The sequence below is a fragment of the Rhinolophus sinicus genome, linkage group LG04, assembly GCF_036562045.2.
Source record: "Rhinolophus sinicus isolate RSC01 linkage group LG04, ASM3656204v1, whole genome shotgun sequence".
Lineage (NCBI taxonomy): Eukaryota > Metazoa > Chordata > Mammalia > Chiroptera > Rhinolophidae > Rhinolophus > Rhinolophus sinicus.
Window position 1 is genome coordinate 182,675,284 of NC_133754.1, and position 21,552 is coordinate 182,696,835.

The window sequence follows — 21,552 nt, forward strand, 5'->3', positions numbered from 1 at the left end:
TACCAAAAGCTTACTTAGTTGTATATTCTTAGCAACTGTATACATTGTCCATTTACCTACATCATCACCAATGCTGGATGTTATAATATCTTTTTATTCCTTTTTTTGAAAGTCAAGGAAAACTCATCTTATTTTCATCTGTATGTCTTTCATTATTAGAGAGGTTGAGCATAATTTCTGGTTTACTGGACATTTGGATTTCTTTTCACATATATATATATACACATATATATTATGTATATATATACATACACACACAATTCATGCCATCTTTTTATTTTATAAAAACTCTTTATATATTATGGATATTAGTTCATTAAATATATTGCAAATATTTTTATCAGTCTGTCATTCATTTATTGTCTTTTCCTCCATACAGAGGTTTGTTCCTTTTCCGTTGGGTCAAATCTGTTGATCTTTTCTCTTACAGCTCGTTTTATGTGACACGCAGAAAAGCTTCTCCCACTCTTTGCTCAGTTATCAGCTCCAGCTCATGAACTCTGATCAACTCTTACCTTTATCCACCCACGGCCCCACCTGCCTGGCCTTTCAAGGCAGAGCTTGGCCCCTCAGAGTCCCGGTGCTGGCCGGAACCAGGGAGCTGCTCGGGACCCAGCCATGGCCTCAGGCTCTTCTCCAGCTCTGCTGCCACCCGGGGGGCTGCAGCCTGGATGGCATCCTGGATGCTGTGTAAGTCCCACTGGGTCCTCAGGAGGGCATCGTCCAGGGTGAAGAAGCCATCACGCGTACGCCGCACTTGGGAGCAGACAGCAGTGGTCTTTAGCTCCAGGCCGATTTCATGCACCAGCCTTCGCAGCTGCTTCTGCGTCTCATGCATGCACTGCACCTCTGCCAGGGACACACCAGGACACATACAGTGGTCAAGGGCATAGTCTCTGGTGTCCACTGAACTAGATGCACACCCCTTGATACCTCCTGGCTGTGTAATAACCTTAGCAAGACACCTTCGTTCTCCAGGGCTTTGCTATTCAAAGTAGAGCCCAAGGGCCACCCTGTGGGTGCTACCTGAAAGCTGGTTAGACCTACAGAATCTCAGGCCCCACCCACACCTGCTGAGGCAGACTCTGCCTTGTAAGAAGATGCCCAGGTAATGCGTGGGCAGGTTGGTCAAAGCGCTGCTTTAAGACTTGGTTTGCTCATCTGTAAAATGGGTGGTTGTGAGGAGTCTAAGGGATAATTGATTTAAGGGGCTTAGCATGGGGAGTCTTGGTCAATGCACAAGAAAAGGAGTCCCTGTTTCACACGGTCGACAAAGAAAGGAGTGTGTTGGGGGCCGGGTGGGGGCAGTTGGCGCGGTGAGAGTGCTGTCGATGGCCCACATCAACTTGAAGCACTGGCAGCTCTGCAGACGAGCTGCTTGTTAAGGGCTGGCTTCAAAGGATGACTCAGCAGGAGCTAGGACAGCATTTGTCCTGAGTGCTGTGTGCTCGGCCAAGTCCAGCCCAGGACTTGGGAGGAAGTTGGCCCTGCTGCCATGGCCAGCCGAGATCAGGGCTGGGATGTGCTGGCCTCTGCAAGGGCATTCTGCAGTGACCCCCAGACACCGGAGCCCCGTCTCCCTGCACCAGCTTCCGGGGCGACTTACCTAAGAGGAACTCTGGAGGCGCAAAGTGGAGGCATCGGATGCCGGTGATCAGCATGGGAGACTTGTTCATGGGCCGGATCAAGCCTGTCACAGCCATCTCATATGCCTCCTGCGTCTGCAGGTCGAGGTTGGAGTACCTGGGAATCAGGAGCGGGCAGAGTCGGGGGGCTAGCGTATGGTGGGGAGCTGAGCTGACTGCTTACCCCTGGCCCTGCCCACTCCTAAAAGATGCCTCTCCATCTCCCCTGCCCCTCCACGTGCCTTCGCAGCAGCCGTTTCTGTCTCCCTTCCAATCCCTAAATGCAGTCTACCCTCCTCTGCACACTCTCCCTGGCTTTCCTCTCCACTAGAGCATATACTCGCTGGGAGGGAGGCTGGTGTCTCTTGCTCCCCTCAGCTTCCCAAGGGCTGGCCCAAGACCCAAACACAGGAACACTTCCACATGCTGTGGCAGAAATGAGTGGTTCATGGATTCTGCGCCAGGGCAGGCGGAGCCTACAGGAGCCCCGTGGGCATGTCTTGCTCTCCCAGCACTTCCTTGAGGGCCCCTCTCAGGAGGTGTGGGTCGGGCCCCACTTACAACACCAGGGCCTTCTGATGGGAGCCTTGGATCAGGGCCAGGATTCGGTCCAGCTTCTCTCTGGTCACGTGGTCTGGAACAGCCAGGGGATGGTTAGCACACAGGTGCCCACTGAGGGTGGGCGACAACAAACTGACAAACTCCCTTCCCTCAAACCAGCCCTGTCCTTGGAATCTGGAAGGGGTTCCAGAGCATCCTCTGGTCCCAGGATGGGGGTTAAGAGTCCTTTGAGAATCTTTTGAAAGCTCGGACCTCTCTTCTCAGAAAAATACACATGAATTCAGCATTTTGAGGACATTTTCAGGGGGCTCACAGACTCCAGGTTAAGTACATCTTCTTCTGGAAATGAGGCTCAAAGATGTGACTTGCCTAGTATTCTGATCTGGGCTTCCTGAGCCCCACTCTGGGGTTTTCCACGCTAGGAACCCTGGGAGATAGGGTGTCATCTGCCTAAATGCAGAGACAGGTGGCAAGAAGCAGGAGTGGCTCTGCCCGCTGGTCCCACCGAGTGACCGTGGGGCAGACAGTGGCAAAGCCTGGGGACACTCACAAACCCTGCCAGCAGGCTGATCCTGCAGCCCCGCTGGGGCAGGCAACAACTTCTGGCTCCAAAGGCCAGAGTTCTGGGAGCAGGTGTGGTGACCGAAAGCTTGCCAGCTTGGAAGGGCCTGGGCCTCTCATCCCGTCTTCCTGGCTTCATTCATGCTGTTGTCTTACCTGGAATGCACCTGCCACTGCCTCCTCCCCTCTCATTTATAGCCCAGCTCAAATGTTGCCTCCTCCAGGAAGCCCCTCCTGGGGCATGATGCTTCATCCTCCTGGCTCCTGCCACTCTGCACCTGGGTCTCTTTCTCACCATCTAATTTTATTTGGTTTTTACATTACATTTTAATTGTGTAATTGATATGTGAATCTTCTTTTAGAAATTCAGTCGGCACCAACAAACATCTCCCCGCCTCCAAATTATGGCTTCCTCCCTCCCAGAAGTGTCACTTGGTTGTTGTCTTTAGATGTGTTTGGATGCTGACACACACCTACACATACAAATATATACTGCTGCCTTGCCATAATTTTAATCTTCTCCAGAAGATTTTAATCTTGCCATAATTTTAATCTTCTCCAGAAGATGCAGAGGTGTGTGTCTCTTCTCCTTGCTACACTGTGAGTTCATTGAGACTGGGGACCCCATCTGATTTACCATAGGTACCCCCAGTGCCTGGAACAAGGTTGGTGCTCAAAAACACCTACCAAATAAGCAAATGCAATCGATCCTATGCAGTAAACCACATAGGGAGAGCGAGAAGTGAAGAATGGGCCATCTGAACATCCATCCCTCCCTCCCTCCCGTCCTCCTTCTCCAATGTAACAGCACCTCCCACATCCCAGGCCCTGAGCTATGTGTGACCACAGGATGGAAATTACAGTCCCTGCTCTCATGGCTGACAGTCTGGTGGGGAGGTGGCTATTAAATCATCACTAATTATGAGTTGATTACTATTCTGGAAGTCCATTCAGTCTAAGCCTGGAGGCCAGATAAGTTTTCCTGGGGAGCTGACATTTAAGCCAGTTGAGGAGGCAAAGGGGAGCACAGCGCACTCCTGGAAGACAGAATGACATGTCCGAAGGCCCCAATAGCACCCTAAGTTTGGTGCGTCTGAGTAACTAAGAGGGAGCCCGCGTGGCCCTTGTGGGGGTGAGGAATCGGGGAAAGCAAACGAGGAGGCAGCCACAGAGGCTCCTCCCATGTACCCCAGGCTCCCCCAGGCTCTCACCGTATGTTGTCTTCTCCACCAGCCGCCCGTCCTCACAGAAGTCGTCTGTGGCTTTGCCCAGGAGGCCGCGTACTGTGTAATCCTACGAGGACATGGAGGGGACTGTCCAGACAGTGTCCCTGCTCTAAGCCTCAGTGCTGACGGAGGTGCTAGTCTGAGGCTGGGGGTGGGGTCCCTCAGGTCCCCTGGGGAAGGGCCCTGGACGTTCCTATGGCAGTGAGGACTGGCAGCCTGCAAAGGGTGCTGACAACTAGACCGTGACCACCCCATGCCTCCACGCCACTCACTCCAGCCCAACCTGACAATTTATCAAGCTGGGCCCCTCCTAGCATAGCCTGTCGGCTTCTCTCAACCCTCTACGTATGACTGATGTAGCTAACTGCCACAAATCAGAGTAATGACGACGATGATGACAGAGAATGACAAGAGGGACACTGATCGAGCATTTACCATGTGTAGTGACTGCACTGCCTATTATATGTAGTCACTAATTTAATCTTCAAAGTGACCCTATAGAGGAGGTACTATTACCAGTCCCATTATAGAGATGAGGAAATGGAGGCACACAGATATTTAGTAATCCACCCAAGGACCATAGCTGGTAGAACGGTAGAAGCTGGTTTTGAACCAAAGCCATTTGGCTCCCCCGTTTGCGCTATTAACCATTAAAAATTCACGCCCTCTAACGTGACAGCTCTGCATACACTGGTAGTGCCAGACTCCATGGCCCCAGCCTGGACGCAAGCTCCCTGATGCCTGGCCAGTGACACCCACTTCTCAGTCTTGGGGAGAGAATGGAGTGGTGTCATGTTAAGGTTCTAGTGTCGGACAGGTCCAGGTTCAAACACCAGCTCTGGCCCTTTCGGGCCGCGTGACGCCGAGCAACCGACATCCTCTCTCTGAACCTGTTTTCTCCTCTGTAAAATGGGTTCAGAACAGATCCCACTTCACGGGGAAGTTGTGAGGCATCTTCGTACAGTGCTCAGCACAGAGCAGGGAACATGCAATCAAGCCAGCAGTGGTTACCACGGATTGTCACTGTCTTCCACAGAACACGACCACAAAACACGCTTGCTGATGGCTTGGGTGTTGCCCCTTGAATCCTCTCAGCTTCAGAATCCTGCCAGTGACACCCAGGGAAAGGACAGTCCGTGCCCAGCCCCCGTACCTTGGTGAGGTGAGCATTGTACATGTCGGTGAGGAGACTGCGTCCACGTCCCACGCCGAGCACTGAAAGGCACCCAGCCTGATCTTACACTTGGCTCCCCTTTTCTGTTTCTCTGAGACCCCAACCCCAGATCCGCCAACAGAGCACTCCCACCTCTAATGCCGCTGAAGCCAGCAAGGGGCCAGGGAGGGCTTCTACAGGGGGCAAGTGAGCTCCTCTGGGTATATGTAAATCAGATTTCTAGGCCCCACACACAACTGTCCCTGACTCATGGTAGGGAGGGGCTTCTGATACACTCAAAAGTAAGAGACCACTGGCCCAGTCACATCAGCAGTGGCCTGAGCATGTCCTTTAACCTCCCTGGGCCTCAGGCTCCCCATCAGTAAAATGGGGATAAAAACACTATCTGATTCTCGCAGTGTTGTGAAGACTGAGGCAATGCACAGGAAGCGGTCAGCACAAAGGAAGGGTCCTATAAAGGGGCCTTGTGGCCACTTCCTGCCTTTCCCCGCCTCTATTTCTTCCTCCGGCTGAAGGAGAGAATGACCCTCTATTCACTCCTGGAGAGGGAGAACAGGGAGGGGGGCATGACATCACGTCTGCCTGTGCCCTAGGAAGTGAGACGAGGGGACTGTGACTGGCGCATATGGAGGATGTGGATACTGCCTGACCCTGGGGACACAGATGGTTCATGACTCAGGGCTTTGTGTGTCTAGCTCCAGTGACATCCATACCCTGGTTAGTGTGGCCAGAGTCACACGCTTGGCCACTCCACGCAAGTGATGACGGTTTCCCCCTCTGAACCAGGGGCATTCACTAGCTAGCCATGTGACCCAGGACGAGTCACCTAAGCTGAAGCCACACTTTCTTCGTCCATAAAATCATACAATAGCTACCTAATAGGACTGCTGTGGTGAATACACGTGCATGAAGGGCTTCGTGCCACATGTCACATTCAGCGGTCATTTGATAAAGGTGGGCAATTGTGAACTCCCCTCTTCCACCAGCTGATCAGACTTGGGGCAGGAATCAGAGGACAGCAGTAGTGGGTAATGGCTGTCAGGGTGGAAGTGGGCTGGGCTCCTAAGAGCTTCCCAATCCTCTATCACTGCACCCCCAGACTCACCACATCACCTACCAAGCACCCCAGACGCTTGGGCATCTAGCCGGTGTCCCACACCAATCTTCAGGCTGGTGAATGCTGGTCCACGTACTGGAAAAGAAACAAATGAGGTCCCTTTCATCAGTGAATCCAGACTCCAGGATGACCTTTGGGCTGCATCATTCCTACAAGGCGGCCTCATGGAGCCCAAACCAGGATCAGCTTGGACTCTCAGGCTTCCCCACCATGGAATCTGGGGCCTAGAATCATTTCCGCAGTTCCCTGGGTCCGGAGAAAGGGCAACCCAAGAAGCCTGTTACTCTGCCTATCACCATTCCCTGAGTGAGACATTCTCAGTGGACTGGGTATGACACTGGCAATCAAGATTGTGGGGTTTCCTACCCAGCTCCTGCAGAAGGAGCATTCTGGCCACTCTCTCGGTAAGAAAATGGAGCCTGTGAGCTCCTTAAGGCAGGGCCTGGGTCTGGCTGTTCACCGTCCTACCCCCATAGCCCAGAACTCACCAGCTGCTCAGAAAATAGCTACTGAAAGAATAAATGACTCATCAAAATACATAAATTAAAATATCTGCAGTCTTTTTGTCTATCGATTATACCTCAAGAAAGCTGTAAACACACACACAACACACACACGGAGTAAATGCAGGAATGAACCAGAAGCATTTACACCTCTGTAAATCAAGAGGAATCTAGGGGGAGGGTATGGGGTGGTTAAGAGCCAAGCCATGTTACTTAATGTCAACATTGAGTCTCAGTTTTCTCACCTGTGAAATGAGAAGAGGATTCACTTCATAGGATTGTGGTGGAGACTGAATGAGATGGTATTTGGGATAAGCTTAACACAATACATAGTACAATGTAGATCCTCGATACATCTTACTAGTTATTGTTATACTGTAGTCACTGAATATCACTGTTGTAGGAGGTTTAGAAGATCCTCGTCAAACCCCCTTGGTCCTCCGGACTTCTACCTGAGGGTCTCAATTCCCAGTTGGAGTCCCAGGATAGTAAAGGGGTCAGTTAACTACAGTCCACAAGCCAAATCCTACAGCCTATTTGCATAATGGTCCACAAGTTAATTTCCTTTTCCGTTTCTCAGTGGTTCAAAAAAATCAAGTGAATAATAGTTTGTGACATACACAGTGTCCATAAATAAAGTTTTATTGGCACACAGCTAGGCTCCTTGCCTTACACATCACCTAAGCTGCCTTTGCACTACAATGGCAGAGTTGAACCTGCAAAACCTAAATTGTTTACTATCTGGAAAATTTTCCAATTCCTGGTCAAACTGGGACAGGAGTCTGAGCGCTGAATGGGAAACTGACGCTGGGCAGAGATTTCCTGGGAAGGGACGCCCAGGCCCCTGCCTGAATGTGCCTTACCCAGCAGATGGTCCGTGAGGGTGGGCACACTGGTGGCCGTGAGGGTCAGTTCCTTTTCTTCCCTTCCTTCCATGGGCCCCAGCAGGAAGCGAACACGTTGTTCGGGGGCAGGAGGCTTCCCAGCATTGAGACCTGAGCATACACAGATAATGAGCATCTTGTCATTTGTGTTCGAACGCCTGGAGGAGGACGGGCAGGGAAGTACGGAGATGTAGAAGCCCACGGTGTAGGGAACAGAATAGCCGTAGTTAAGAAACAGACCTGGGTTCAAATCCTGACTCTATTACTCATTAACTGCTTATAACAACGGACAATTCTGTTTACCCACCCGAAAACAGGGGAGAGTAAGGAATAACAGAGTGTCTAGAACACATGATTAAGAAAGCGCTCTGCCCAGCCGACTAAGTCACATGACTTTTTTTTTTTTTTTTTTTTTTGCTGTAAGGACCAGAAACGGAAATGGACTCCCGGGAGAAAGCGAGCGGAATCGTCAGGCTGGAGCCACTCACCCTTCAGAAGCTGCAGCTCCACGATATCCCGCAGGTGCTTCCATTTTAGCCCCGGGGGTTTGTAAGCCGCGAAGAGCCCATGCAACCGCGCTAAGCCGGCGGACCCCATGCCTGAGGCCGGCGGTCGCGGCCAGCAGTAAAGCCGGATGGACGGAAGTGCCGTACGGTCCGTCACCCAAACACTGTCCTTACAAGGGGCGCCGCCATGTTTCTCAGCCGGAAGCGGTTCTCTTCTTAATATCCTCGGGGGGGAAGGTGCTGCGGCAAACGAAGTAGATCCCAGCACTGAACCCCAAAGCTAGCGGGCCTTACTTGGAAGTCCTTTCTGGGGGTGAGGTGAAACGGAGAGAGTTTTACATCGGTAGAATAGGTGGCAGACAGGTCGTCTGGGTTTCCTTCTCATACTTAGCGATAGGGCCCTTTCCTGTCCGAGCTACAGTTTTTCTCCTGAAAAGGCCCTACTCAGAATAGTGGGGATCGAGTTCTTTTGCCCTTTCTGGCGCCCGGTCGCCAGGGAAGTTTGGAGCCTCGACCTTGCCCCACCCATTCTCCCTTGGACCTCGGACGTGCGCGCTGTCATGGCGACGCAGCTGCTCCGGGCGTTGGGCCCCCTCCGCCTCCTCCAACGCTCCCCTGGGCCGGCTGCAGGCAAGTGGCGGAGGCGGGAACGAGTCCTGGAGGCCCCCCCCCCACCTTTGACCACGGCCTTTTTCTTGCTCGCAGATGTCCCCCTCCGAGCCGCGAGCCATGGCACCAGCCTGCTCTACCCCGAACACATCCCCACCTCCCCGCTGCAGAAGGCGCTGTTGGCGGTGGGCTCTGCCGGAATGGCCCTCTACAACCCGTATCGCCACGGTAAGGCCGCCCGCGCCCCGCGCTGCGGTGGAGACAGCGAAGGTTCGGGGCGCTCCCTCGCATTGGAAGCCTGGGCAGGTCCCGACCCCTGGCCAAGCTTCCGTTTCCTGTGGATAACTGCAGAATAGCCTAGGCCAGGGTACCCAAACTTGACTACACCTCATAATCACCCGGAACGTTTCTAAACATGCAGATGCCTGGGTCTCACCCTAAACTCACTTACTCTGCATCTGTCAGGCGTGGAGAGGGGCGAGAGGAAGGGGCGTGGAATCTGAGCTTCTGCCTTTTGAAACTACTTCCCAGGATATCCTCTCATCCAACCACAATGAGCACCTCTGGACTAAAGAGATGATTTATAAGCACCCAGCGAATGATAACATCCCACTAGAAATTTAACCTTTGAGAAGTCAGGGACCATACTGCCCTGTTCCAGTGTATCGGCAGCCTTTTGGGTAATGCCTAGCACGTAATACATGTCCAATAAATGTTTGCTGGATGTATGACTGGAACATCCTAGGATTCTACGGTGCCTTTCTCGTCCCTCCCAGGATCCTTAAGTCTGGAATGTACTATTGCTCCTACTAATAAAAACGATAATACTAACTGCTCACTGAGCACTTATTCTGGCTGCTCGCTGCGCTAAGTGCCAAAAAAAATGTATACACATTTTAAGAAAGGAAAACTGTATTAAAATTGTAATAATATATACCGATAACAAAAGATGAATACAAGTCACGCTTGACTTCTTCAATGACAAGAGGTGCTCAAAGTGGTTCCCATCAGCGTCCAGACACTTCTGATTACGGTGAACTACTGCTTGAGCAACGTTGACCAGTGTCCACTTGTACACATTTTTTGGCACTCCTGGTAGATATGTGTTTGATTTCTCACGTTAACGCTGTAAGAAAGGTGTTATCAGCACTTCACAAACTAGGACACTAAAGCTTGGAAATGTGAATCAATTTGTACAAGATCACCTCGACAGTGGCTGCACCTGGGCCTGAACTCAACACTGATGCCAACGCTTGTACCTGTCAGTGGAGCCTTGATAGTCTGTTGTGATAAGAGACGTGAAAGTGCTTCATAACCTGCTTAAAGCACTGTGCTAATCAGAGCCACCTCACCCCAGTAGATTGATAACATTAATACTAATAACTATAGATACACAGAGCCCTAACTGTGCTGAATGACTTGCTAAGCATTTAACATGAATCTTTCATAACTAAGAGGTACATCTTACCTGTGTGTTATCATTTAGGAAATTAAGACTCAGACTAGGTCAAGTCACTTACCTAAGATCCTATCTTCCATTTGTCCCCATTTCTTTCCTTTCAGACATGGTTGCAGTTCTAGGGGAGACCACAGGACACCGTGCCCTGAAGGTCCTCAGGGACCAGATGAAGAAGGATCCAGAGGGTGCCAAGATCCTGCAGTAGGTCTCAGCTCTGCCTGGAGGGTTGGGGGGGCATTCTGTGGGGATCCTGCTCTCTCTCTCTCTCGAGTCACACTGTTGCACTTGGGAGCTCTTCTTGATATCCGGGCTATGGATGGCTGCACAGTCTGGGCACTGCCCAACTCCAGGGGTGCCACTCACTTAGACGCTACGGTGACGCCTGCGTAGTGTCGTGTGGTGGCTTCAGCTCAGTTCCAGCCACAGGACTTGGTACATTCTCTAAGCTCCCATAACACATGCTAGCTGTATCCCCCACCCACCCCTGCAGTGCCGTTTCTGAGTACCCCGATCACATCGGAGGCCTGGCTGCCTAGATTGTATCCCTGCAGGCAGGAACCACAACCATAGCTTGGGGTGGTCTCCTCCATCCCTGTCATCTAGAACGTGTTCCATCAGGACTTGTGGCCCCATTGCTGCTCTGACCCTTCACCTCACACACCCTTGCTCTAGCTGAACCTTTCACCTGCCTTTGCTGGCGCCCTCCCAATACCTAAGTCCTGCTTTCTGCCCTGCAGGGAGCGTCCCCGGATCTCCCTGTCCACCCTTGACCTGGGCCAGCTCCAGAGCCTACCTGAGGGCTCCCTCGGCCGCGAGTACCTCCGTTTCCTGGATGTGAATGTGAGTTTCCAGCTTCTGTGCATTTGGCAGTCACTAGGAAGGTGAAATAAGTGGCATGGGAGTGATGGCCCCAGGAAAGAAGAGCCCTGAGCTGCCACCAAGGGCAGGAGTGCTTTTCTGTCTCTTGTGCCAAGGCTTTATCATTTTTTGTGGGACAGGTAAACGGGCCAATAGCATCGCTCTAAGGGATAATACTTGCCAACATGTATGAATCTCTTGCTGCATGCCAGATGCCAGGCTCAGACGTGATCTCACCGAATCCTCCCAATAACCCTGTCAAGTATGTTTCATTATTATCCCCCTTTAATAGATGAGGAAACTGAGACTCAGAGGAGTTAAGCAACTTGCTGACTTCACACAGCCAGTATTAATGGCACCAGTATTCAAACTCAGGTCATGCTGTTAACTGCTTCACTGTGTCCCCCTGTTCCAGAGACACTGCTTTCCCTGGGGTGTAACAAGTTATGGCACTCTGCACCCCAGGCAGGGCGGGGACAGGGACCGGGGGAGGGGAGCGGCCCAACTACTGAGGAATTCATTCACTTGTTCAGCATCTGCCATGTGCCATCCATTGTTCCAGGTTCTGGGGACACAGCAGTGAACTACACTAAGTCCCTGCCCTCATGAAGCTAATATGCTGACTGGGGAGGTAAATCAAGCAGTAAAAGAAAGAAATTTTCATATGAAAATTCATACAAAAATATTTGAGTACTTAGAACATACCAGGCACTGTTCTCGGTGATGGGGATACAGTGAACAGAACCAGCAAAGAGCCTGTCTGTGAGCTTCTAGTCTAGAAGATGGCGCTGTGAGAACAGCAGTCACCGTGCTAGAGGACCAGGGTGGCCACTTCAGACAGGCGGTCACGGAGGCCCCTCGGAGGAGACTGAGAAGAGGAGGAGGAGCCAGCCCTGAGGAGGCAGGGGAGGAACATTCCGAGCAGAGGGACTGGCACACGCAAGGTTTTGTGTGTTTAAGGGAAGGAGAACTGACCCATGTGGCCATAAAGTGAGTGGGGAGAGGCAGCCAGTGGTTGGGATCAGCCGAGCCAGGCCCTGCTGACCGTGAGAAGGAGTCTGGATTTTGTAATAGGAGCAATAGGAAGCCATTGAGGGTTTCAAGCAGGAGAGTCATATGACCTGGTTTATAAAAGGACCTTAGGATACAGGTAGGTACCTTTCCTGTTACTCTCCCCACCCACCCATGTACCTGCCAACACGAACATATCCCAACAAAGGACCTCCGTGAGTGGCTCTCCAGCCAAGCCGCAGAAGCCAGCCAGGCGGGAGAAAGTGAAGGAGTGAGTGGAGGTGGCTTTAGAACTGGGTTTCTCACCCCTGGCACTGTTGACTTTTTTGAACTGGATAGTTCTTTGTTGTGGGGACTGTCCTGTGCATTGTAGGGTGCTTAGCAGCATCTCTGGCCTCTGCCCACTGATGCCAGTGGCACCCCACCCCCTAAGTTTTAACGACCACAAATGTCTCCAGACATTGCAAATATCTCCTGGTGGACAGTTGAGAACCATTGAAGGTTATTATCCCTAAAAAAAACCCTGCTCCCCGTACTCTCCTGACACTTATCCCTGCCCCATTTTATACCTTCTCCCTCAGATTTGACCTGGATGCAAGTTATTTCATCGGTGTGAAACCCACCAGGGTGACCTGCCCCCAGTGTCACCCAGAGAGGGATAAGCTTTTTCTGAAGTTCCCCCAGAGCCTTTTGTCCTGTTTCTGTGGAGGGGATGGGACTACCAGGGCCTCCCTGGGCAGCTTGCCCAGTCACAGACCTAGTTGTGGTAACAGCCCTAGAGATTGTGACAGTTCTAGAGGACGGAAACCAGTAGCCCAAAGAATGTGAACTAACACCTTTATCCAGGCAGAGATTTAGATCAAAGTTCAAGGTGGGGCCACCCTCCCTGAGGCTGATCTCGGTAGGGGGTGCGATCATCCTTGTGGCATCAAGATTACAGGCATGGGCTCTAGTTAAGAGCCGCCTGAGTTAGAATCCTGCCTCTCTTTCCAGCTTTATGGCCCTGAGAAATCATTTGACCTTTCCGAGGTTCAGATTCCTTATCTGAGGAAAGGAGACCTAATGTTTACCTTCCAGGGCACTCATATGACTTATTAGTGATGGAATCCAATAGACTTTGTTTCCAGTCCTGGCTCAGCCATTTGATTAGCTGCGTGATCTTGGGCAATTGATTTGATTTCTCTGAGCCCCATTTTTCTTATCTATATCATAACAGTATCTACCCCCAGAACGTCATGAGGATGAAGTAATGTAACTAAAAGCTATACAGTGCAGGCACATAGTAGGGATTCAGTAAATGTCACTGCTGTCAGTATGATCACCTTCAGCTTCACACAGGAAATAGAACTGTGCAGAACAAAGTAGGACGCAGGACCCAGTGAGGCCTGGACACAGACCATAGCACCGACCACAGCACCGAGCCAGCAACCCCAAAGCAATGAAGACAAACTTCTCGACCTCTAGACAGGAAGACCAGGCTATTCCCACTCTCTGGGTGCAAATGAGGATTCAGAGAGGCAGTGGGTGGGGAAAAGGAGGACGTTGACATCCGTGCCTGGGGTCAGAAAAGTGCCCGGGGCTGGCCTGTTAATTGCGGATGCAAGAGATGTTTCTTCATCCAGGCCCTGAAGAAAAAACAGTGAGCACCACAGAGCTGGCCCTGTCCTGTGTGGCTGACAGGCAGCTGCAGCACTGTTCATAGAAATAGAACGGAAGCCACATAGGACATTTAAAGTCTGCTACACACTACTTGAATAAAGCAAAAAGAAACAGGTAGAATTCACTTTAATAACATTTTGTTTAGCTCAATATGTCTAAAATATGATTTCAATATGTAGTGAACATTTTGAAAATATTGAGATTTCACATTATTGTCCTCATAGTATGTATGTTGAATCCAGTATGTATTTTTCACGGACAGCACATCTCAAGTGGAACTTGCCTCATTTCAAGGCTCAAGGGCCGCACGTGGTGAATGGTGCTGTGCTGGACATTAGCCATCGCCTGCACTAAACATCACGATACAATCGTGTTGAGTGTCAGAGAAAGGTACAGGAGACTGCAAGAGACCATAATGTGGACAGGAGTGAGCTCCCCTTGGAGGGGACACTTAAGCCCGGTCATAGGATGAGCAGGAATTGTCAAGGTGACGATGAGGGTGGTGGTCACCTAGAGTGACCTAGGCTGCAGCTCATGTTGAGGATCTTTCTTCTTTTTAACTTCGGATTGTGGTAAAAACAAACAAACAAAACGTAAGATTTCCCATCTTAACTATTTTTAAGTGGACAGCTCAGTGGAATTAAGTATATTCACATTGTTGTGAAACCATCTCTAGAGCTTTTTCATCTTGTAAAACTGAAACTCTCTATCAGTGAGACACTCCTGCTTTCCCCTCCCCCTGGGGCTGCTTTGCCATAGATTTCAACAGGTTACATACATTGCGTGTGAGTCGGGTTAGGCTGAGGGGGTGCCAATCCCACCGCATTCCCTTGCCTGGGACTCCCCTGTCGGCAGGTACAGACAGAAGCCGAGTCCCCAGAGAGTTTTTTTGGGGGTGGGGTATGAGTGGTAGGAGCGGTTGACAGAGTTGAGGACATGCTGGCAGTTGGGCCTGGGAATCGTGGGGACAGGGTCTCAGGGAGGCCCACGTTTGTCAGAGGGTCTCCCCAGACACGCGAGCGCCCACCCGGTTCGTAGACGATGAGGAGCTGGCGTACGTGATCCAGCGGTACCGGGAGGTACATGACATGCTACACACCCTGCTGGGGATGCCGACCAACATGCTGGGTGAGTGCCGCCTTCAGCCGCCTCGGGAGTGGGCAGGGGTGGGCGGGGCCTGCCGGCCAGCCTGTCCACCCAGCTCTGTCTGCAGGGCCAGGGCAGGGCGCACCTGTCTCTGCCACCCACCAATTGGCTGGCTCGGTGCCTCATTTTCTGCTTTCCCCAAACATCTTGGTGCCGTCTCCTCGGGCTCCACTGCCTCTTATGGCTCCTACACTGATAGAGCAGCATCTAAGCATCAGGGCTCCCTCTTCTGACACCCTCAGCAGCTCCCCAAGGCCTAGAGGAACCAGCGTAGCTATGGAGTCCTCTGCATTCTGACCCCAAGCTTCCTTTCCAGTCCTTATTTCCTTTGGCTCTTTCTTGGACCCCCTCCTCCCTCCAAGCCACGTGCCCCAGGGCCCAGCACAGACCAGACTAGACGCGGCTGACCCCTGGTAGCACTAACTTCCCTTCATGGACACCACTGGCTTCTCTTCCTGGCCCCTGCTCACCTGCCATCTCATCCCCGCCCTGCCCCCAGGGGAGATCGTGGTGAAATGGTTTGAGGCTGTCCAGACCGGCCTGCCCATGTGCATCCTGGGTGCACTGCTTGGACCAATCCGACTCAGTGCCCAGTAAGTTCTCAAGTGGCCGGGGGTCCGGGGAGAGCTCAGAGGGACCAGGGCTCCAGGAAATCGAAGAGGATGCAGCCTCTCTGAGCGGCCCCGGTGGTCTTCCAGGAGGCCTGGGTGGAAAGAATGGGGTGGAGAGGGGAAACTGGCCTGGCGTGGGGTCTCCAGGGCCATGAATGAAGCCTGGATAATTCATGGGAGCCGAGGGTCTCTTGGGCCGGCTTCAGTGCCAGGACAGACTGATGTGTTCAGGGCTGGGGGGCAATCTAGTGTTAGTTTCTGGAGTTAGGTATAGCCTCCGATTTAAACCTGGGCTTTGGCACGTTCAAGATGCGTGGCTTTGGGCACAGGATTTTAACCTCGGTGAGCTTGTTTCCTCATCCGAAAAGTGGCAATAATAACTACCTTTTTCTTCTTGGATCTGTGTGAACATTAACTGAGAAAATGCACATTGATGTAATATATAGATGAGGTATTTTAGAATTGTACATTTGGAACCTACGTGATTTTACTAACCATTGTCACCCCAATAAACTTAATTTTAAAAAAAAAGAAAATGCACCTTGACTGCTGGGCACATAGGGACCTTGGGACCTTACGTTTCCTTTTTCCTCTGCTGCCCCACAGGAACCTGCAAGTGCTGGTCTCGGAGCTGATCCCATGGGCAGTTCAGAACGGGCGCAGGGCCCCCTGTGTCCTGAACCTGTACTACGAGCAGCGCTGGGAGCAGCCCTTGACGTCTCTGCGGGAGGAGTTGGGCATCACAGACCCCCCCACCCCCCATTAATGTCTTGAGCCTGGCCTAGGCCCTGAGCTGCTGAGCCAGGAGGGCCCGGCCTAGCTCCCCTCCCCCCCACCTCAACCGCCTCCCCTGGGGGGAGAGGTCTCCTTTGCCACTACGTTTGTTCCTTTTCTTTGAACACTGACCCTTGGACATCATTTATCAGAATTTGTCATAACCACTGCTGAATGGCTTTGAGGGCCAATCCAGGAGGGAACAGGCAGTGGGGTTCCCAGGGGAGCCTGGAGCTGCCCATGAACAGATATCAGTCATCTAGGCTCGGACTGGCACGTCTCAGGTCCACAACCTCTGTTCTGGACCCCTCCCTGCCAGCCAGGGCTTTCTGGGTGCCAGGCTGGGTGTCCTCCCAGGAGTGAGGACTAGACCCAATTCCAAAGGTTGGAGAAGAGGGAGGCAGAGGGGGAGGGGAGTCTCTGCTGTCTGGATAAAGGCTCCCATCAGGTCACGTGCGTGCTACCCCTGCCTTTGCTCAGGCAGGCTGACACTGGCAGCCTGGGGCCTTTGAGCCCCGGGGGCAGACGTCCCCTCCAGCCTGTGCTTCAGCTGCTTGCCCCATTCCTCTGGTCTGAAATCGGGCAGATCGGGATTCAAGCTCCCAACTCCTCCAGTTTTCTGGCAGAGGGACTCCGGGCAAGTCCATTTTCCTCTCAGCCCATTTCATCAATACAAGGGAAATGAAAATAGCGCCCACTTCCTCTGGTTCCTGTGGGGGTTTCATGAGGTGACGCTTAGTAGAAGGGCTTCAGAGAAAGGACCCAAGGGGCAGAAGCAATTGTGTTGTGTTTGCAGGCGGAGGAGGCAGCTGTGAGACCAGCTTCGTTTTGGAGTGGCGACCAGGCATTTTCCTTGGGTCAGAGCCAAGGAGTGGGGAAAGGCAGGGAGAAAGGTATTGGTGAAGAGTAGATGGCACTATCTTTCGATTTAGAATCAGATCTACTCTCAGAACAGCAGTTCCCCATTGCGTGGATAGGGCAACTAAGGGCCAGAGATGGGCAAGGAATTGCCTGGAGTAACTAGAACACAGGCCACAGGCCTCTTGATTGCTTTTCCTGTACCTCAGTTTTCCTATGGATCATAATAGTTACCATGTGTTTATAGCTGTACTATGTGCCAGGCTGTGCCAGGCACTTGGAGGCATTATGGCATTGACACCTCCAACAACTCGAGGAAGGTGGTACTGTTGTATTTCACTAATGGGGCTCAAACCAGCATTGGTGGTCTGAAGACCTGCTTATCACTTCCTTACGCCTACCGCATCCCCGTCCAGGGCTCCCCGTGGTACAGGGAGGGCATGGGAGGCTGGAGGCCAACCTTGGAACCGTGGCCTTTTTAAGAGGGAAGGCTTGTCCTGAGCTCTTTGCATTTCTGCAGAAAGAGGACGGGGTTGGGGGGAGCTCCTCATAGCTCATCAGTCGTTGCAGTATAGGCTACCTTTCCAGAACTGCCAGCTGTTTCCATGGCTTCCCAGGGCCCCTAGGTACCTCCATCTCCCGGTCAGTAAAAGTCAATGGTGCCAAGGTCAGAGGAGAAAGGTCAGACTCAACTGGCCTCTGCCCAGCTGGGTAGCTCACCTGCTCCGGCCACTTTCTGCCTGCATAACCCTGGGCCTTCCAGCACTCAAGAGAGGGGTGCTGGCATCAAGATTAGCTGGGAGTGGGAGTCCTCCCAGCTAATCCAGATCAGAGGGTGGCACTTCTGCACCAGCTCACAATTGGAGAAAAATTACACTGGCGATAGCTACCACTTACTGGGTTCTTGCCATAGCCTGTGAGGCCCTGTTGACTTCTGCCTAGAAACTTCCGATCTTCATCTCAATAAACCACGTTGGCCTTTTTCCTGTCTTTTTGTCTAGGTCATTACATAGTCCGCTCCTTGTCATTCACATGTGTTCAAATGTCACCTTGGAGAGGCCTTCCCCATCCACCCCCCCCCGAAGCAGTCCCTTCCCCTCTATCACATCACCGCATTGTCCAGAGTGCTTAGCCCTCTGAAATTAATCTTACTTGTTCATTTATTTCTGAGTTCCGTGTCTGCTCCAGGACAGGGACCTTGTTCTTTCCCTCACTGCTGGGAACAGTGCTTGGCACACAGCGGGGCTTGCTGCTTCGTCCCTGAAGGATTGGATGCCCGGCCTCGTGCTGATCACCCCTCGGGCAAGATACTCAGTCCTTACAACAACCTCACTTCAGGGTGCAGACCCCGGGTCTCAGATTTGGGGAATGTCGTGGGGTCACAGCTGGGGTGTGATGGAGGGAGCCTATCCTGGGACAGGCAGGTCCTCTCCCAGTAGCCAAGGCGATGCGGGGATGCTCCCTTTCCCTCTGCCTGATAAAAGCCATATGTAGCTGACCCCAGAGCAGTGGTTGGAGGCACAGGCTCTAAAAGTAGACGTGACCTGCCACCGACCAGCAATGCAAACTTGCAGTCACATCATCCCTGTGAGCCTCTGTTTTCTCATCTGTAAGATAGGGAGAGTGCATGCAGATCTCACAACAGGGCCTTGTGTGTGTGTAATGTTTTAGCACATAGCACTTAGGAAATGGAAGCTGTCATTTGCCAGGAAGGCCCTTGGAGGCCTCTGAAGTCACCATGTACACAATAAGCCAGAAGTATTTATTTTGGGCACACCCAGAGTGGGAGGACTTACACAGCTCAGAGGTCACTAAATGCCAAATGCAACTGATATCTATGGGGTAAGTACCTACTGTGTGCCAGGGGCCAAACCACTCAGTCCTCTGGGAAGGCTTAAATCAAGTGAGTCCAAATGTCAGCCTCTGATAAGTTTGAAGATTTAAGTGCTGATGTTAGTTCTCTAATGCAGGGCAGATGGGGGTCATGTCCCTGGAAAGGAGCCCACTGTGAGGTCAGCCTAAGTTCAGCTTGTCCCACAAATGACAGCACCCAGCTCCTGCCCTTCCTAAGAACCCTCCATGGCTGTTCACTGCATCAGGATAAACACAGCCACAAAGGCTCTTCCAATCACTTCCACCACATGTATCCTGATGCACAAGCCCACTAGTCTTCAATCATTTCACAAATATCTTCTAAATGTTTGTTGAATGCTCGGGGTTCCACAATGATCAAGACAGCTGCATCCCCTCCTTGGAGTTGAGCAGCTATGGCAGCTGAGGGCCTGCCATGCGCCACCCCATGCCGAGAGCTTGACAAGCATCATCTCATGGAATCCCTACCAGGCCCAGGAGGCAGGGACCATGATCACTGTATTCCCATTCTGCAAATGGAGACACTGAGGCTCCATGGGGACAGGTGGTTTGCCCAATGTCTCGCAGTCGGGACTGAGTGCAACCCAGACATGTCCGATTGCAAACTAAAGAGACATCACAAAAATGTGTGGAGGGTGTTGACAGACGTACAATGAGTCCTTGGTGAGGGAAAATCTAGTGACTTGATCTCCACCTGCCCTCTCGGTGTGTCCAGCTAGACTATCAGCAACTTGAAGGCAGGCTGTCTTGTTCCCTCTATGTCCTCTTGCACCTACCTTTCAGGCCTGGCCCAGCGTCTGGTGGGGTTACTGCTTTGGCTTCACTAAAGCGACCAGCTTGGGTGAAGGAGAGCAGGAGGTCTGGTCACCACTGCCCTCCTCCAAATTCTCACTTGTGCTCTTTGCATGTGACCTCAGCAGTCAGTGTGGAAATAATTATATTTATACCCCTGGATCCTGGTGCAGGTGAGTTCAGAGCCTTCAATTCACTCTCCATCATTCATTCAGGAGCTTCTGTTATTTGTTAAGCCCTGTGGATACAATCAGAGATAATTTTCATGTCTAGATTTTGTAGGTGCTTTTTGGTTAATGAGCCTATAAGCTACAATAACAAATGTGTCAAGTGCTAATTCAAATGCTCCCCAACTCTCCACACAAACCCTGTGAGGTAAGCACTCTTAGTATGTTCTCATTTTTATATATAAGAAGAAATGGAGACTGAACTTTCAACTGAGAAGTTGACCCAAGTCTGTTGGATGCCCATGTCCGTAACCACGGCACCACACTGCCTCCTGAATGTAACACCCAAGAGGGAGGTGGTGCTTTAATTTATGTAGGTCCCCCAAAAGTATGCACCATATTTATTTATTTACTTGTGTTTTTCCACGACCCATCAGCTCCAAGTCAAGTAGTTGTTTCAATCTAGTGGAGGGTGCAGCTCACAGTGGCCCATGGGGGGATCCAACCAGAAATCTTGTTAAGAGCACCGTTCTCTAACCAACTGAGCTAACTGGTGCCCCGCACCCTATATTCTTGAAGAAATAGGTCCAAATACTTATCAGACCAAAATTTCATTTTTAATCCCTATGAATAGACCCTGAAAACTGGCCCTACACCCTTGTAAGGACTTCTGCTGGACTAAGGGATTAAGGGATCAAGCGATCTATTCAAAGACTAGAGGCAACTGTGGATGCTCGACATGTTTGATAACCAAGGAACCAAGTCTGCAGAGGCCCAGAGGGGCACAAGGCTGGGAAGCTGGCCAATGGCCCCGAGCTCAGCAGGTGGCATGACAATATTGTCACTGACTTAGAGGTTGGTTTGCTACATAGTCCAGAGTCATCAGAGGCCAAAGTTGCGTGCAGGTCTCCAGGTCCGTGCCCTTTGTACCACCAGGTGTGCCAAGTTGCTTACAAGATACCAAGGATGGGAAAGGATTCCTATATAGTAATCGCGATGCCAAGTTTACTGTTGTCCCAGAAGCAGAGGTGACAGGTGCTCAGGTCTGCAAGTCTTCTGAACGTTATAAAGGTTACTGTAGCCATAAAATATCTAAATGGAATTGAGGGAGGAGTTGTCAAAATTAAACTTGGTGAAACTCGAACACCACAACCTTTGAATGACCACCCCAGGTTCAGCTAGAAGCCCAATGCGCTCTCCATTGAGCAACAGAGACAATTAATGTAGCTTACCCCTGGCTCACTTCTCTGCATGAAACCGCCCTTTCACTAATAGCTCTCGTCTAGGATGTGTCGCTGGGCCTTTGCCGAAATCTATCTGGGTCTGAGCACGGACTCCGGATTCTCTGCCAACGGTGCGGGTAGGGGTGCTCTCCCCTACGTCCGGACGCCTGGGGATTGGGGGTTCGGGGCGCAAGCAGAGCCCACCTCTCTCTTCCGGGTCCTGGGCGTGCCTCCGCGGCCGGGCGGGGCCGGGCGGCGCGAACTACAACTCCCAGAGTGCCGCGCGGGGCCTCGCCCGAGGCCGTCGCGCGAGCTGGGCAGGCTGGGCCTGGCGGCATCGGGCGCGCTGGGGCTGC

General features: G+C 51.8%; 2 protein-coding genes and 1 long non-coding RNA gene across 6 annotated transcripts; 1 reads left to right on the top strand and 2 right to left on the bottom strand.

Annotated features, from left to right (window-relative positions):
* Positions 1-260: 260 nt before the first annotated feature.
* On the bottom strand, positions 261-9,289 carry TRUB2 (TruB pseudouridine synthase family member 2). Of its 3 annotated transcripts, XM_019728713.2 has the most exons (9): positions 9,218-9,286; positions 8,140-8,397; positions 7,631-7,762; positions 6,265-6,339; positions 5,127-5,188; positions 3,959-4,040; positions 2,187-2,259; positions 1,607-1,743; positions 261-849 (listed from the first exon to the last, which is right to left on the bottom strand). In XM_019728713.2, exons 1-9 carry the CDS (start codon positions 9,222-9,224, stop codon positions 518-520), a joined length of 1,158 nt encoding a protein of 385 aa, XP_019584272.2. In that variant the 5' UTR covers positions 9,225-9,286; the 3' UTR covers positions 261-517. The 3 variants fall into 3 exon arrangements, with proteins under 3 accessions (XP_019584272.2, XP_074187222.1, XP_019584273.2); XM_074331121.1 differs by lacking the exons at positions 8,140-8,397; positions 9,218-9,286 and adding an exon at positions 7,959-8,023; XM_019728714.2 differs by lacking the exons at positions 3,959-4,040; positions 5,127-5,188 and having other exon boundaries at positions 9,218-9,289.
* COQ4 (coenzyme Q4) lies at positions 8,460-18,125 on the top strand. The gene is made up of 7 exons (XM_019728715.2): positions 8,460-8,787; positions 8,863-8,994; positions 10,330-10,426; positions 10,963-11,065; positions 14,752-14,881; positions 15,399-15,492; positions 16,117-18,125. The coding sequence occupies exons 1-7, from the start codon at positions 8,718-8,720 to the stop codon at positions 16,274-16,276; spliced, it is 786 nt and encodes a 261-aa protein (XP_019584274.1). The 5' UTR covers positions 8,460-8,717; the 3' UTR covers positions 16,277-18,125.
* On the bottom strand, positions 18,121-21,493 carry LOC109445898 (uncharacterized). 2 transcript variants are annotated; one of them, XR_012495967.1, is made up of 4 exons: positions 21,206-21,370; positions 20,387-21,065; positions 19,791-20,044; positions 18,121-18,749 (listed from the first exon to the last, which is right to left on the bottom strand). It is a non-coding gene; the product is annotated as an uncharacterized LOC109445898 (long non-coding RNA). The 2 variants fall into 2 exon arrangements; XR_002137102.2 differs by lacking the exon at positions 18,121-18,749 and having other exon boundaries at positions 18,884-20,044; positions 21,206-21,493.
* Between the last annotated feature and the right edge of the window lie 59 nt (positions 21,494-21,552).

What these genes read in the sequence shown, in the direction of transcription:
- COQ4 (XM_019728715.2), top strand. Translation starts at nt 8,718, where the DNA reads ATGGCGACGCAGCTGCTCCGGGCGTTGGGCCCCCTCCGCCTCCTCCAA. An exon ending in CTCCCCTGGGCCGGCTGCAG is followed by an intron (nt 8,788 to 8,862) that starts GCAAGTGGCGGA and finishes TCTTGCTCGCAG; the next exon opens with ATGTCCCCCTCCGAGCCGCG. An exon ending in CCAATCCGACTCAGTGCCCA is followed by an intron (nt 15,493 to 16,116) that starts GTAAGTTCTCAA and finishes GCTGCCCCACAG; the next exon opens with GAACCTGCAAGTGCTGGTCT.
- TRUB2 (XM_019728713.2), bottom strand. An exon ending in GGTGGAGAAGACAACATACG is followed by an intron (nt 2,260 to 3,958) that starts GTGAGAGCCTGG and finishes TGGCTGTTCCAG; the next exon opens with ACCACGTGACCAGAGAGAAG. An exon ending in CATCAGAAGGCCCTGGTGTT is followed by an intron (nt 1,744 to 2,186) that starts GTAAGTGGGGCC and finishes CCTGATTCCCAG; the next exon opens with GTACTCCAACCTCGACCTGC.